This window comes from Lepisosteus platostomus, chromosome 3, assembly GCF_059453375.1.
Source record: "Lepisosteus platostomus isolate fLepPlt1 chromosome 3, fLepPlt1.hap1, whole genome shotgun sequence".
In the NCBI taxonomy this organism is placed as follows: domain Eukaryota; kingdom Metazoa; phylum Chordata; class Actinopteri; order Semionotiformes; family Lepisosteidae; genus Lepisosteus; species Lepisosteus platostomus.
Window position 1 is genome coordinate 3,206,092 of NC_142613.1, and position 12,232 is coordinate 3,218,323.

The following is a 12,232-nucleotide window of genomic DNA, read 5'->3' on the forward strand; positions in this document are numbered from 1 at the left end:
AGTTATGTATAGGCTGGTATTTATGACTGATAAACAAACATATCAAGTTCCTCATTAAGCTGAGCTGTACAGTGTTGTCCAACATCTACATGCTTAAAAATGCTTTTTGAAATCTACATGCTTAAAACACGTGTACACCTGGAGTACAGACTCTCACTGGGGTCACTGTATACACACACCTGGAGTACAGACTCTTACAGGAGTCACTGTATATACACACACCTGGAGTACAGACTCTTACTGGAGTCACTGTACACACACACACACCTGGAGTACAGACTCTTACTGGAGTCACTGTACACACACACACCTGGAGTACAGACTCTTACTGGAGTCACTGTACACACACACACACACACACACCTGAAGTACAGACTCTTACTGGAGTCACTGTACACACACACACCTGGAGTACAGACTCTTACTGGAGTCACTGTACACACACACACCTGGAGTACAGACTCTTACTGGAGTCACTGTACACACACACACCTGGAGTACAGACTCTTACTGGAGTCACTGTACACACACACACACCTGGAGTACAGACTCTTACTGGAGTCACTGTACACACACACACCTGGAGTACAGACTCTTACTGGAGTCACTGTACACACACACACACCTGGAGTACAGACTCTTACTGGAGCCCCAGTATACACACACCTGGAGTACAGACTCTTACTGGAGTCACTGTACACACACACACACCTGGAGTACAGACTCTTACTGGAGTCACTGTACACACACACCTGGAGTACAGACTCTTACTGGAGTCACTGGACACTGTACACACACACCCCTGGAGTAAGACTCTTACGAGGGTCACTGTACACACACACACACACCTGGAGTACAGACTCTTACTGGTGTCACTGTATATATATATTCCTTAGTGCTCGCCTGTTCCTAGTTGTGATTAATAACCTTCCAAATGACAATAAAAACACAGAAATGTATTGTTTTTCTATTTGCTGCAGATTTAATTCCCATCAAAAAAGAATAACATATATAAATTATGTGTCCTATGGTATCGTGTTTTTTTTTCTTTTTTTCTTTGCAGGATTACCTAGAGCAGAAGGCTTTATAATAATAATAACAGCAGAAATAAATACACATCCTCTTATCAACACTTTGTACAGAGCCGGGTAGAGCTGTTATTCGACAATTTACAGGTGTTTTAGAACCTGTTTTCCAGAACTCGGGTACAAATTGATACACAGTGCAGAGATACTGAATTAAAATACCGTGCTAGGCTTGTCCAGTACTGACCATAAACAACGCCTTAAGACACTGACCACTGGCAATGTCATCACTTCAGTTACATTCCTCGGAGTGCTAAAAATTGTACAGAAAACAAGTTTTCCTACTTTCAAGCTTCAATCAACAGTTCAGTGCCATTCTGTTGTCATTCAGAAGGATAAAATGTGAAAACCAGTTTTTCTGTGTTAAGATATGAAGCTGCTCCCTGCATACAATTGCAAGGGCACAAGGAAGAGTCTCTACAGATTTATGTCCTGGCATGGAGTCGTCCTTTGCAAGCATCAGAAGTTCTGCAGAAATCATTCGTGGTTTCAACAGTGTCAACGTGCACATATGGGATAGTCACAGCTTGAGGTTCCCATTATTTTTTTTTAGATTTAACCCCACCAAGGAGAGATTTACGCACTGATCTCCTCATATGCTGAGTGCTGTGCGTTTGTACGGCACACAGCCTATAAAGAAATAAACAAGAAACATGAAGAAAAAATACAATTCTGAGCAATCAAACTGACCAAAGCACAGTTCCAGGGGAGATTCCAGTCTCAATCTAGTCTTGTTACTCCAGCCCAAACTGTCTTGAGGCAGATGCAGCCTGCTGTGCTGCTTTCAGATTGATCAGAAAAGCTGTGTCTCATCCTGCACACCCTGTATAGCACAATGGCCTCCACGTCTGGGGGTGACAGAGTAAGATGAGACCCCTCGATTAGCCATGCCTGATCGAACAGCACATCTGGCTTATCAGACACAACAGCGTGGCCAGGTCATTCAGCATTACAGAGAAGGGGACTGCAGAGACATAAACTGTGAACCATTTGTTTTACAAATCGGATTTCTTATTGATGGGGAGATGGTGAGTGCATTATTACAAAATACACCTTAAAGAGTGCTATTTCTGAATATAAAACAGTAGTAGCAGCATAAGCAAATTTTTAATCAGCGCAATACTCTCTCCTGCGGTGTTCCTAGCGGGCTAGGAGATAATGAAATTTGAATAACGACACTTTTAAAATGAAAAGGTCCACTGGAGCAGGTGGTGGTGTGATGTAACTCAATACCTCAAAATGAGAAGAGGTATAAATAAAATATTTTTTTACAGAAATATATACAGATTTGCTTTGGGCTGTCTTTATAACACAACCGTCCCCTGTCGTTACGGTTTGCCTGTGTTGTCTGTGAGTATCTTACGCGATAGACAGAAGGCGGGTTGTGCTGATGAGTTGGTGTTAAAGCAGGGACGGTAGACCGAGAGAGTCATTAATATACTGTGTATTTGTACGAGTCCTTCACATATTTTGTTGTCTTTTTTCCCCATAAGATAGTTTTTTTTTCTTCTTTTTTTTTTTGTTAAATTCGTCGGACGAGTTCTCCTGGCGAGTTCCCGCGGCGCGCGAGGTATGGCGGTTATTTTACGCGGGAGAGACGGAGGAATTTGAGACCGAGGAGACTTCCGTTTTGGACGCTGAGGACAGTTCGGACCCGTCGTCCACCTTCTTACCGAACAGCTGCATTATGCAGTTGCGGAACTGAAACGAAGAAGAAGGGGAAGAGGAGGGGGGGGAGACATTTGGAAAGGTGAGGTGTTCGTTAGACAGGAGTCGTCATCAGCGTCAAGACGACCGCAGCAAAGGGAGCTGCGTGTGTTGTGTTCAAACACCGGACCGTGACGTGAAAGATATTGCCAGTCACAACATCTTAGCAGCGTAGTGCGCTTACAAATTCGGTTGTCTGTGAAAAATGAGGGGTCGCTGATTCAAAACAGCGTCCTTCTGTATAGTTTTAGTGCAAATGTGTAGCGTAACGGACTGGAAGTCGGCACACGGAAAAACGCAAGAGTGTGTTGTTCTTTTTTGAAAGTCTGAAGGACTTCCCCTCCCATTTTAATCTTGCTCAATTTCTTTGTGTGTGAAAACGTTTATGCTTAAAAACGTGCGTCCCACATCTTACACACTAGGAGTTTGTCGGGGCTGATCTAGAATTTGTGTGAATCGCCCCCGTGTGGATAGGCTTTGGCACAGCAAGCGAGCTTTCTATATGTGTGGTATTTGCTCTGGTAGAACTGAACTAAAAACTTGAAATGAGAACCTCGCACCTGAAGAAGGCTCCACAGCCGAAACTTTGTTTTTCCTTTCTTTTCTTTTCAGCCTGGAATAAACCCGTTACCTGTTCCTTTGCAGCCTACGCATGCTGACGCAGCCACCTACTTGAACTTAAAACTTTTATCACTTTTATCCTTTTTTGCTTCCCGTACTGCAAAGATTGAATGCCTGCAATTCAGCTGTGCAAGTCTTTTTTATTTTGTTCTGTTTTGAAATGGGATATTTAAGATGAAAACTCTAGCACTTCATGCATGTGAGCTTCACCACACAGGGAGTAAATTACATACAAATCTGAAACGTTGCAGGCCCTTGGATTTATTTAAAATCAAGGGTTTCAAGTAGGGAGCTGCATCAGTATGCATAGGCCGCACGGGAACTGTTCAAGGCTGTTCCTGTTTCTTCACCTTTCAGCGGGATTGAACCTTAACCTGTTCCTTAAATTACAAGGCAGGTAATGCAGCACATACTGTAGTAACAATGCAAATGATTTCATATGGCCCCTCTCCTGCTTGCAGCTACAGTGGAACACACGTCAAACTCAGCCCTCACCTGTCTGTTCATGAAGACGTAGATGACGGGGTTGTAGATGGTGGCGCTCTTGGCAAAGTAGGCAGGCATGGCGGCCGCCAGGGGGTGGAAGGCGTACCCAGGGTAGGCAGTACCGAAGCAGACAAAGAAGGTGTACGGGCCCCAGCAGACGCAGTACGCCACGATCATGACCACCACCATCCTGGACACTTCCTTCTCCGCTTTCTGGGTGGACTCGGACTCCTTCTGTTGCTGGGCGACCTGGAGGGGGAATAGGGCCAGCAGAGATCAGAGGCCTGTGAGGCAGGACCCGAGGACGGGACTCTGCCGGCTCGGTGCTAGCGCCACGAGCCTCAAGCCAGGAAACGCCAGCATGACGTCCAATTCATGATTATTATCTCTGGAGAACGTGACTGAAGCGGGGCTTGTAAAACTGAACAGAAGAAAATTCGAGTTTGCATGGCCACCCCCTGATCCTAAAGAGCTCCATTTCCGCAGGTCCCCTAGAATTACAGATCATCGGATTATCTGGAACAAGCAGTTCCTACTTGGCAAAACCCAGCTACAGCGTGAATTAATATATTAAGATTTGAGGTTGCCTGCCGTCTTGAGGAGACATCAGTGAGAGATGCTCTTCTCCTTCAGTCAGAACTAAGCTACCAGTACATTATTGCAGAGCTGCTAGCTTATTAAAAAGGGATTGATGCAGGTGAAGTGTGGGAACCTGTCTCCACTTCTTTACTCCCCCTCCGCGGCCTCATTGTGAGCCAACACGTAAAGACACAATTGGATTGAAGATTGATTTTTTTTTTTTAATGTTGAGGGTGAGAATAACAGCTCAGAGGGAGTACAGCTCTACCCCAAAGAAGATCCAGTAAACCCATGTGGTACTCTGCCACTTTTCTTTATGTACCAGCGCGTCTCTATGTGTTACAATCAATTTCCGATGTAGGAAATTGCGCTCATGTGTGATCTGCAGGGTACGTACAGAGCGGATGGCCAGCCACACAGCAATGTAGCAGAGGACGATGATGCCCAGAGGGATTATACAGCAGGTGATCATCAGCACCACCATGTAGGACACCATCCCAGGGTCCTCATTGCCACTGAACACATCAGGTCCACAGGATGTCTTCAGACCATGAGGCCAGTACCTGAGGCGCAGACAGAGAACAAGAGAGGGTGTAGGAGGAAGAGAACAATTCATTTAAACCTGGATTTGGTTTTTGTGCGTTTCCTTCTATCTTTATTTATACAAGAGCATTTTACGGGAGTCCTGAGTGAATCCACCTGAAAAGCCGGTCATCTGGAGCTCAGGTTTGAGCTCTGACTGAGTTCTCACTGACTTCTGTAGTCCTCTGTACTGGAGCAGTTTGAGTCTGGCCTGTGTGTGTGATTGTGGTGCAGACATGGCCTTCATTTGCCGCACAGTATTGGACCATCTTGATCACTGGGCAGTGACCTTGCAGTGTTCCCACTTAGAGGGAGACACTTGCTCGAATAAGATATTGGCTCTATTGACTGCACTGGGCCGCTTGTGGTGTAGAAATGGCGCATGGCCTGTGGTGTGACCATGTACTTGGGAAGGGAAAGATTGTACAGTTTTAACCCCTCCCCTGCTGAAAGATATAGAGTTGAGCTGACTTGCCTAGCAATCATTGATTCCAGTTAGGGGAGAGACAGAAGTGATTGATCATTATTTATGAGGAAAACCCATACCTGCTCCAGCCAAAAACGGGAGGCGCGCACCAGCCGGCAGACCACACCCAGGTAAAGATGATGCCTCCCAAAGCCCATTTGGAATCAAACTTGACGTTTCCAAAGGGCTTGCAGACCACCACCCACCTCTCCCAGGAGATCACAGTGAGAGACCACAGACCAGCAATGCCTGTGGGGAAACAGAATGATTGGATCTAGAGGCAAGCAAGAGAAGGCATTCTTCCAAATAAATGTACACTTTTTTCCTTCTTGTCCTATATGCATTCCTATGCGCAAAAAATTCTGATCAAGCACAGATTGACGTAAGATTGACGTTATGGCCTCTTCTTACTTGTAGCCTTTTATTGATTTCCTGCTTCTGTTTCAGTCATGTACCCATGACCTGACAGTTATCTTAATTTATTAGGTCAAGAGCACTTGCTTTCAAGACATCATGCTCTTGCTAAAGTAGGTGGGGTGGGTTGTGTTTCCAGCTGTGGTGACACGAATCATGAAGTGAGACCCATGCCAAATAACAGGCATTTCCAATTATTCGTCCCTCCAAGCCGACCAACTAAAAAAGTTCTCAATCCATGTACTGGAGAGTCACAGTTCAGCTGGTCACAAAGGTCACGCTTATGTCATCAATGGGTAAAGAGTTTGAACATGTTTTTAAAGCAATTTAGTAAGTTAATTCAATGACTCAAATCAGGAATGGCCGATTAGAGTCCTTGAGCTCTACAGGGTTTTATTTCAATTTCAGATGATCCCTACACGTCTTAAATAAAGAGGTCACCCAACAGGTCGATTCAAGCTTCAGTGGTCCAAACTGACTTATTCCAAGTGTTAAGGAAGTGACGGTTTGTGGGTAAAACCAACTGTATCATCAACAGTGTTGGCCACCTCTAAATTGAAACGACAGGGAAAGCTTGTTATATCATGTCAATTGTTAAACGGCACTCTTTGGCACCTCCACTTTCAATCCAAATGCTTTCGTACCAACAACGGGCGATGTGACATCCTGAATCCTTCGGCTTGGCACTTCACCTTTACAGTTCCTCTTTTTTTTGTTGACCTGTGAAGCTCAACTAGACCTGTGTCTCCATGAGATAAATGTTTTCTTGCATCTCACAAGCAGAGATCAGCTTTGCGCAGGAGCTGCTCACAGACTTAACACATCAGCAGTTATGTGTTAGCAATTACTGAAGGCATGCTTTGCTTGCAGTGTTAGATTTCAAGCCTTACCAAGATTTAGGCAGAGTGCTTACCGCAAGTGGCAACGGTGAAACCCTCAAAGACGCACATGGGGTGGCCAAGGATGAAGTAGCCGAAGATCTGGTTGCAGATGCTGATCGTGGTGGCCAGCAGAGTCTCGCCCAGGTCGGCGATGGCCAGGTTCACCAGGATCCAGTTCAGCGGGTGTCGCAGCTTCTTGAACTTCCAGGTGGCCACCAGCACCAGGCCGTTGGTGAAGACGGAGGCAGTGAACACGAAGATCATCCACAGGGTGGAAAGGTTGTACACCCAGCGGGGTGCAATATGGTAGTTCGGCCCCTCGAAGGGACCTGTGAATAATCACATCACGTCAACTTCACTTGTTGGTTCTCGTGTTTTATTGCATGTAGTTTACAGCATGACATGATCTAAGCAAGTACTGTGTGTGTGTTCCTGGCATCCCCCAGTCTGTTTGGATCAGCTATGAAGTGATCCCTAGGTTCTTACTTTGTGTATTGGAAGTGTATTCGTAACAGAATTTGGATTTTATTCTAGCATACCACACATCTACTACTGTAAGTGCCCAGAGTGGTATAATGTAAAGAAACCAATTTAAAAGCCCCAAAAATCAGGATCTGATGGGTAGCAAGCTCATCACAACCGGTGATTGGCCCTTACGTGGGTCTTCAGTTTTGGCCAAAGGTTTCTGCTTTGGTGTAGTGTGTCCCTTGCTCTGTCTCTCACCTCTGGTGTTGTTGGTGTTGGTGTAGGTGAAGATGGAGTCCCTTGTGGTGTCCTCTTCATGTTTTCGACGGGCTGCAAACACAGCGCTCCCCCAGTGCTCCGTCATCTTGTGCCGGCGTTCTTTGTGGCACGAGAGGGCTGCTCTCTGTTTCGCCTCTACTCCTTGTCGCGCCCCTGTCTCTCCTTCCCTCTGTTTGTAGCCCTTGGTGTTTGTACGTACCGCTGTCCTGTCTTTCGGAATCTCCCTGTCTCTTTTTCCGCCTCTCACCTTATGCGCAACCAATGGTCTTCCACCCACCGGACACAGCTCTTTTATACCGGACTGGTCTTGGACGGATTACGGCCAACGTCATCCGAATTAGAGCCGAGGGTGGGAGGGGCGATGGTGTAAGGCAGGAACCAGTAGTGAAGTTTTTCGACTAACTGATCTTTTAATGAGGATCCTGGCATTAATGGGGGCCGAACTGAGCTGTGTCCATCACACACAATCACACAAAGGTAGGCTCACACACACAGGGCCCTGGCATGTATACAGTTTGAGGGTAATCTTCCTTAGATAAGAAGTGGGTCTTTTCTGGCCAGTTCAGGTGAAATCTCCGATCCTTCTCTTTGTTAATCTGATGGACTAATTAACCAGGAAGGCCAAAGTGTTAATTTTTTTTGTCCTAAATCACTCTCCTGCAAATTGGGTTGCCCTCCTTTTTAGTTTTCTTGTGCGGCCTTAGGTAAGTTGAGAGTTTGAAAAGCAGCTGCCAAAGCCATTACCAGTTCTCGTTTAAGCTTTGCTTGCGTCCGATATCATTTGTCTCTGTTACAGTGATGGGTAAGGCTTTAGTATCTTCCAAGAAACTAATCAATTCGGCTGCCCTCAAATCGCATGGTGGCCACAACTTTAGAAGTTGTTGAAACCCCACACTGGCTCTTGAGCTGGGATGACCTCACCTTTGCCAGTCTTTTAGGGTGTTTGGTAAACGTTGATTGCCTATCAGGCCTCATGAGAGTTTAAGGTCTGTGATCAACAGCGGCTGTTTTTATCAATGATCGTTTTTCCAAAAGTACTGTGAATGCAAATGTCTAAAAGCATCAGTTGACCAGGAGATGCCTTTACTATTAAAATAAATGTAAAGTGGGTTTTATTTAATTCATTTATTTTACTGGTGGTTTTGGGACATGGAGGCGGAGTGAATAAAAAAAATAACAGGAACATATACCTTCGGTAGAGTGAAAGGTCACTTTTCTGTGCCCGCACTTTAAAACAACAACAACGCTCCCTGAGAAGAATCCTGAGCTGTATTTTCCTCGGTGGCGTCCAGCATCAGGTCTAGCAACCTGACCCTTCAATCTCGGAGAGGAGGCCTAAAAGGGAGCCCTATTTTTATGGATCTAGCTCTAAATGGGACCACATCCATTAAAAAGAGGAATGTTAATGTGATCTTATTTTAAAGACCACCGGAGCAGAGCGAGGTGTTCAGGACACGTTTACATCCGTACTCGTCCTTCTCCTGTGCAAGCATGCTGCCTAATCCCTGCACAGGATGCTGGCGTTTCAGTCTGTGTCCTTCAAATCATCACTCTCATTTAGCCTTACCCTCACCTACTTGGCCTCACTGATCGGAAACTTCTGAAAAGTGGGTCTGACCGGCTTTGTGCCTTCGACCTGTACGTCCAGAAATACCCTTTGGCCCCCTTCCGGCCATAATACAGACCACGCCTGGCCTCAGTGTGCAGAACTATTTTGTACTGAAGTGGTTCACCTGCGCTGTAAAAGACCAGTTAAGTTCCAGTTAACCCTTTGTGTGCTGGCCCTGGAGCATGGGGTCCGTCTTGGGTTGGACAGTGTTATTCTGAAATGAGCCGACTATGACATCATCGTCTTGGTGTTCGCTTTGTGGAAGTATGAACAGCTAAGCTTTGTGGTTACTCTGGTATTCCTGCTGTGTGCGTATAAACTCCTAATAAATATCCCAATCATACATTCTGACTTGTTTTTGTAAGAGGTGCTTCAAAAACAGCACTGGAGATGTAAGGGGTTTTTGTCTATCTGTGGGCACATGAGAGTGACCAAGCTGAGGAAGGTCAATTCTCTCTGCAAGATTCCCTACTGGGCTCATTGCTGCCAATCTCTGGCACTGAATTCCAGAGTTGCTCATATGTAGCTTTTCCCCTGGAATTTTGTAAAGATGTACTGTGAGCCTCTTCTGAAACTATGGAGGCTGAAAATTAGTCTTCATGTGCTTTTTTATTTCTATTTTGCTCCCTACATAGAATGCAGCATTTTAATATTTGCTATGAAAGATCTATAGGTATTTATACCTCTTTTTCCTCTGTACACTACATGGCCTTTGAGAATGTCGTGATTTCAAGTCTTCAGTGGTAGTGGTGTCTGATGCCTTGCTGTGTATAGCTGTAATTTCCACCTGGTTTACAAACTGCTAGTTCTGCCAAAATATGGCAAAAAGCGATAGATTTATTATTGCCGTAGCTGATGGAGAACATTCCCTTTGGCCGGGCACCGCTCCCTACAGCCAATGTCATCAAAACCGTACCTCCACGAGCCGCCCGTGCACCGTCAGTTAAACCCCTCGAACGCCTCAAAGGCGCGTTTCTAAAGCGCCCTTTATTTCTGCAAACCCTGACCCAAGCTGCTTATCCGGGCGCTCGGGGTGTCACCGGAGGCGAGCGAGATCGCCGCCGGCCGCTGACCCTGATTGCAAGCGACAGTGCGGGCAGCAGAACCCACGCTAATCCTCCCCGGATTGGCGGTTCAGCTCGGGCAAAGCGGGGTTTAACTGCAAAACCCTCTTCGGAGCTGCCTGTAATCGCTCGCGCCCCAGGGCTCCAGTTTCCACCTTCTGCCCCCTCGCCTTCCCAGTCTAGACCACAAGGGCGCTGGCGGGCGGATAGGAAACTCAGACCGTCGGGCTCTGGCTGAACGGGAAGGAGGAGTGCGTCGCCCAGACGGCTGTCTGCAGAGTAACCTTTCCTTGTCCGGTCCTTGTTCTCTCATTTAAAATGCCTGTTTTTTTTTTTTTTTTAATCTTGTACTTAACATCCAGAGTTTTTACAGATATATTTTTAGACGTAAATGCAGGGCTTGAGACTGAATTTGTACGCGGGCGGTTTGCACCATATTTCTGTTCAGAGAAGGGGGGGGGGGACTTTAGATGATTATTTTCAGCGAATCGCAATGTTGGCGACCGTGTTTGCAGTAGATCAGCACATTTGTTTCTCTCTTTTTCCGTTATCACAGTACAAACGGGATATGGAGATACCTTACTGAAATAGTGTATAACTCAAATTAGTGAAAGAATTGAAGCTGTTACCCTGTTTGAGGTGACCGAAAATGATAAGGCACGGGAGCAGATTTACCATAACTAGAAAAAAGATCATATTTCTAAGGAATTCTTTTTTTTCTCTCCTTTTCGATGTTTTTATAAACAATTGTATAATTATTGTTATTACTTGTAAAAGTCCTGGGAATGTCTCATTTCTGTTTGGACTAATATTCAATATATAATATATGATATCGTTTAGATTTTGAAATAATATAAAATTACAAAAGAATTATTAGGGTGCGTCACTTAATTGAAATGTGTTAGACAACTGCTTAAAGTAGTTGAATCATGCCTGAATTAGCATTGTTTTTGGTTGAAAGTATTATCATATAATAAAGAACGGTTTCAGATCTCGCTGCCTAAAATCATTAGCCTTACAATCTACTGTGTTTGAAACTGATTTGTACCTGAAATTTTTTTTAATGTTAAACTCGTGGAAAGAAGACGGTGAGTGTAAAACTGAATGCATGCAGTTCAAACTCTCCCCCCAGCAGTATCCGTTTGAGACCGTTAAGGTACTGTAGATCTCCATTGAGATGCTTTATGCGCGCATTACACTTTGTTTGTTATTGTTGTTGTTTTTTCAAATTTTGCGTTTGAAGAGGTACGAATGTAATGGAACAACCACACCCGCGCTCTGTCTGTGGAGCTGGTAGATCTCCGCATTCTCCAGCCCTCGGCCCGAGTCCGCACGAGCCGGCGCGGGGCGTCCCACCCTCGACACGCGCGTCGCTTGGAGCCGCGTCTGGGCCGAGGTCCTGCTGCGGAGAACCGGTTCACTTTAACCGAAACCAAGTACAGCACCCCAAGACAAGCCCCACAGCCCAGCCCGTAGCTCTGGTCCGTCCGTAAACGGAACGACTGATCAAAATAATATTCAGTTGGGGAAAATAGTTTTTCTTTTAAATACAGACAACTGTTTCTCTTCACCTGTCTTTACAACATATATAGCGTAGTCGTATTTATATCTCAGCTACAGTCAGCTGCTACCATACTGCGTATGATCTAAAATAATGAATACAGTACGATTTGACCGATCGGACGTCCTCGGAACTGTCTGCCTGTGTGTTTTCTGTTCTGATTAGTCTGACGTTACGGGCAGGTGATTCAATCGGTTAATTTAGCGTAAGAATTGATCTTTTTCCTTCTGCTTTTTTATTTGTTTTTGGTTTTTTTTGTGCCCGGACAGGGGGAGAGGAAAGCCGGGCGGGTCGCCCGTACCCCCGCCGCCACAACTCCGTCACCCGCTCCCCGGCCTGCGCGCCTCAGCTGTCTTTCGGGGGCACGTCTGGAATTCCGCTAGTTCTGAACTATTCGGGGTTGGAAAAAAAGTTCACTACTAGCAGAACTCGG

General features: G+C 45.6%; 1 protein-coding gene across 1 annotated transcript; it reads right to left on the reverse strand.

Moving 5' to 3' along the window:
• Positions 1 to 959: 959 nt before the first annotated feature.
• On the reverse strand, positions 960 to 7,842 carry opn1lw1 (opsin 1 (cone pigments), long-wave-sensitive, 1). The gene is made up of 6 exons (XM_088623873.1): positions 7,545 to 7,842; positions 6,854 to 7,150; positions 5,607 to 5,775; positions 4,876 to 5,041; positions 3,909 to 4,148; positions 960 to 2,786 (listed from the first exon to the last, which is right to left on the reverse strand). The coding sequence occupies exons 1-6, from the start codon at positions 7,648 to 7,650 to the stop codon at positions 2,670 to 2,672; spliced, it is 1,095 nt and encodes a 364-aa protein (XP_088479999.1). The 5' UTR covers positions 7,651 to 7,842; the 3' UTR covers positions 960 to 2,669.
• Positions 7,843 to 12,232: the final 4,390 nt, after the last annotated feature.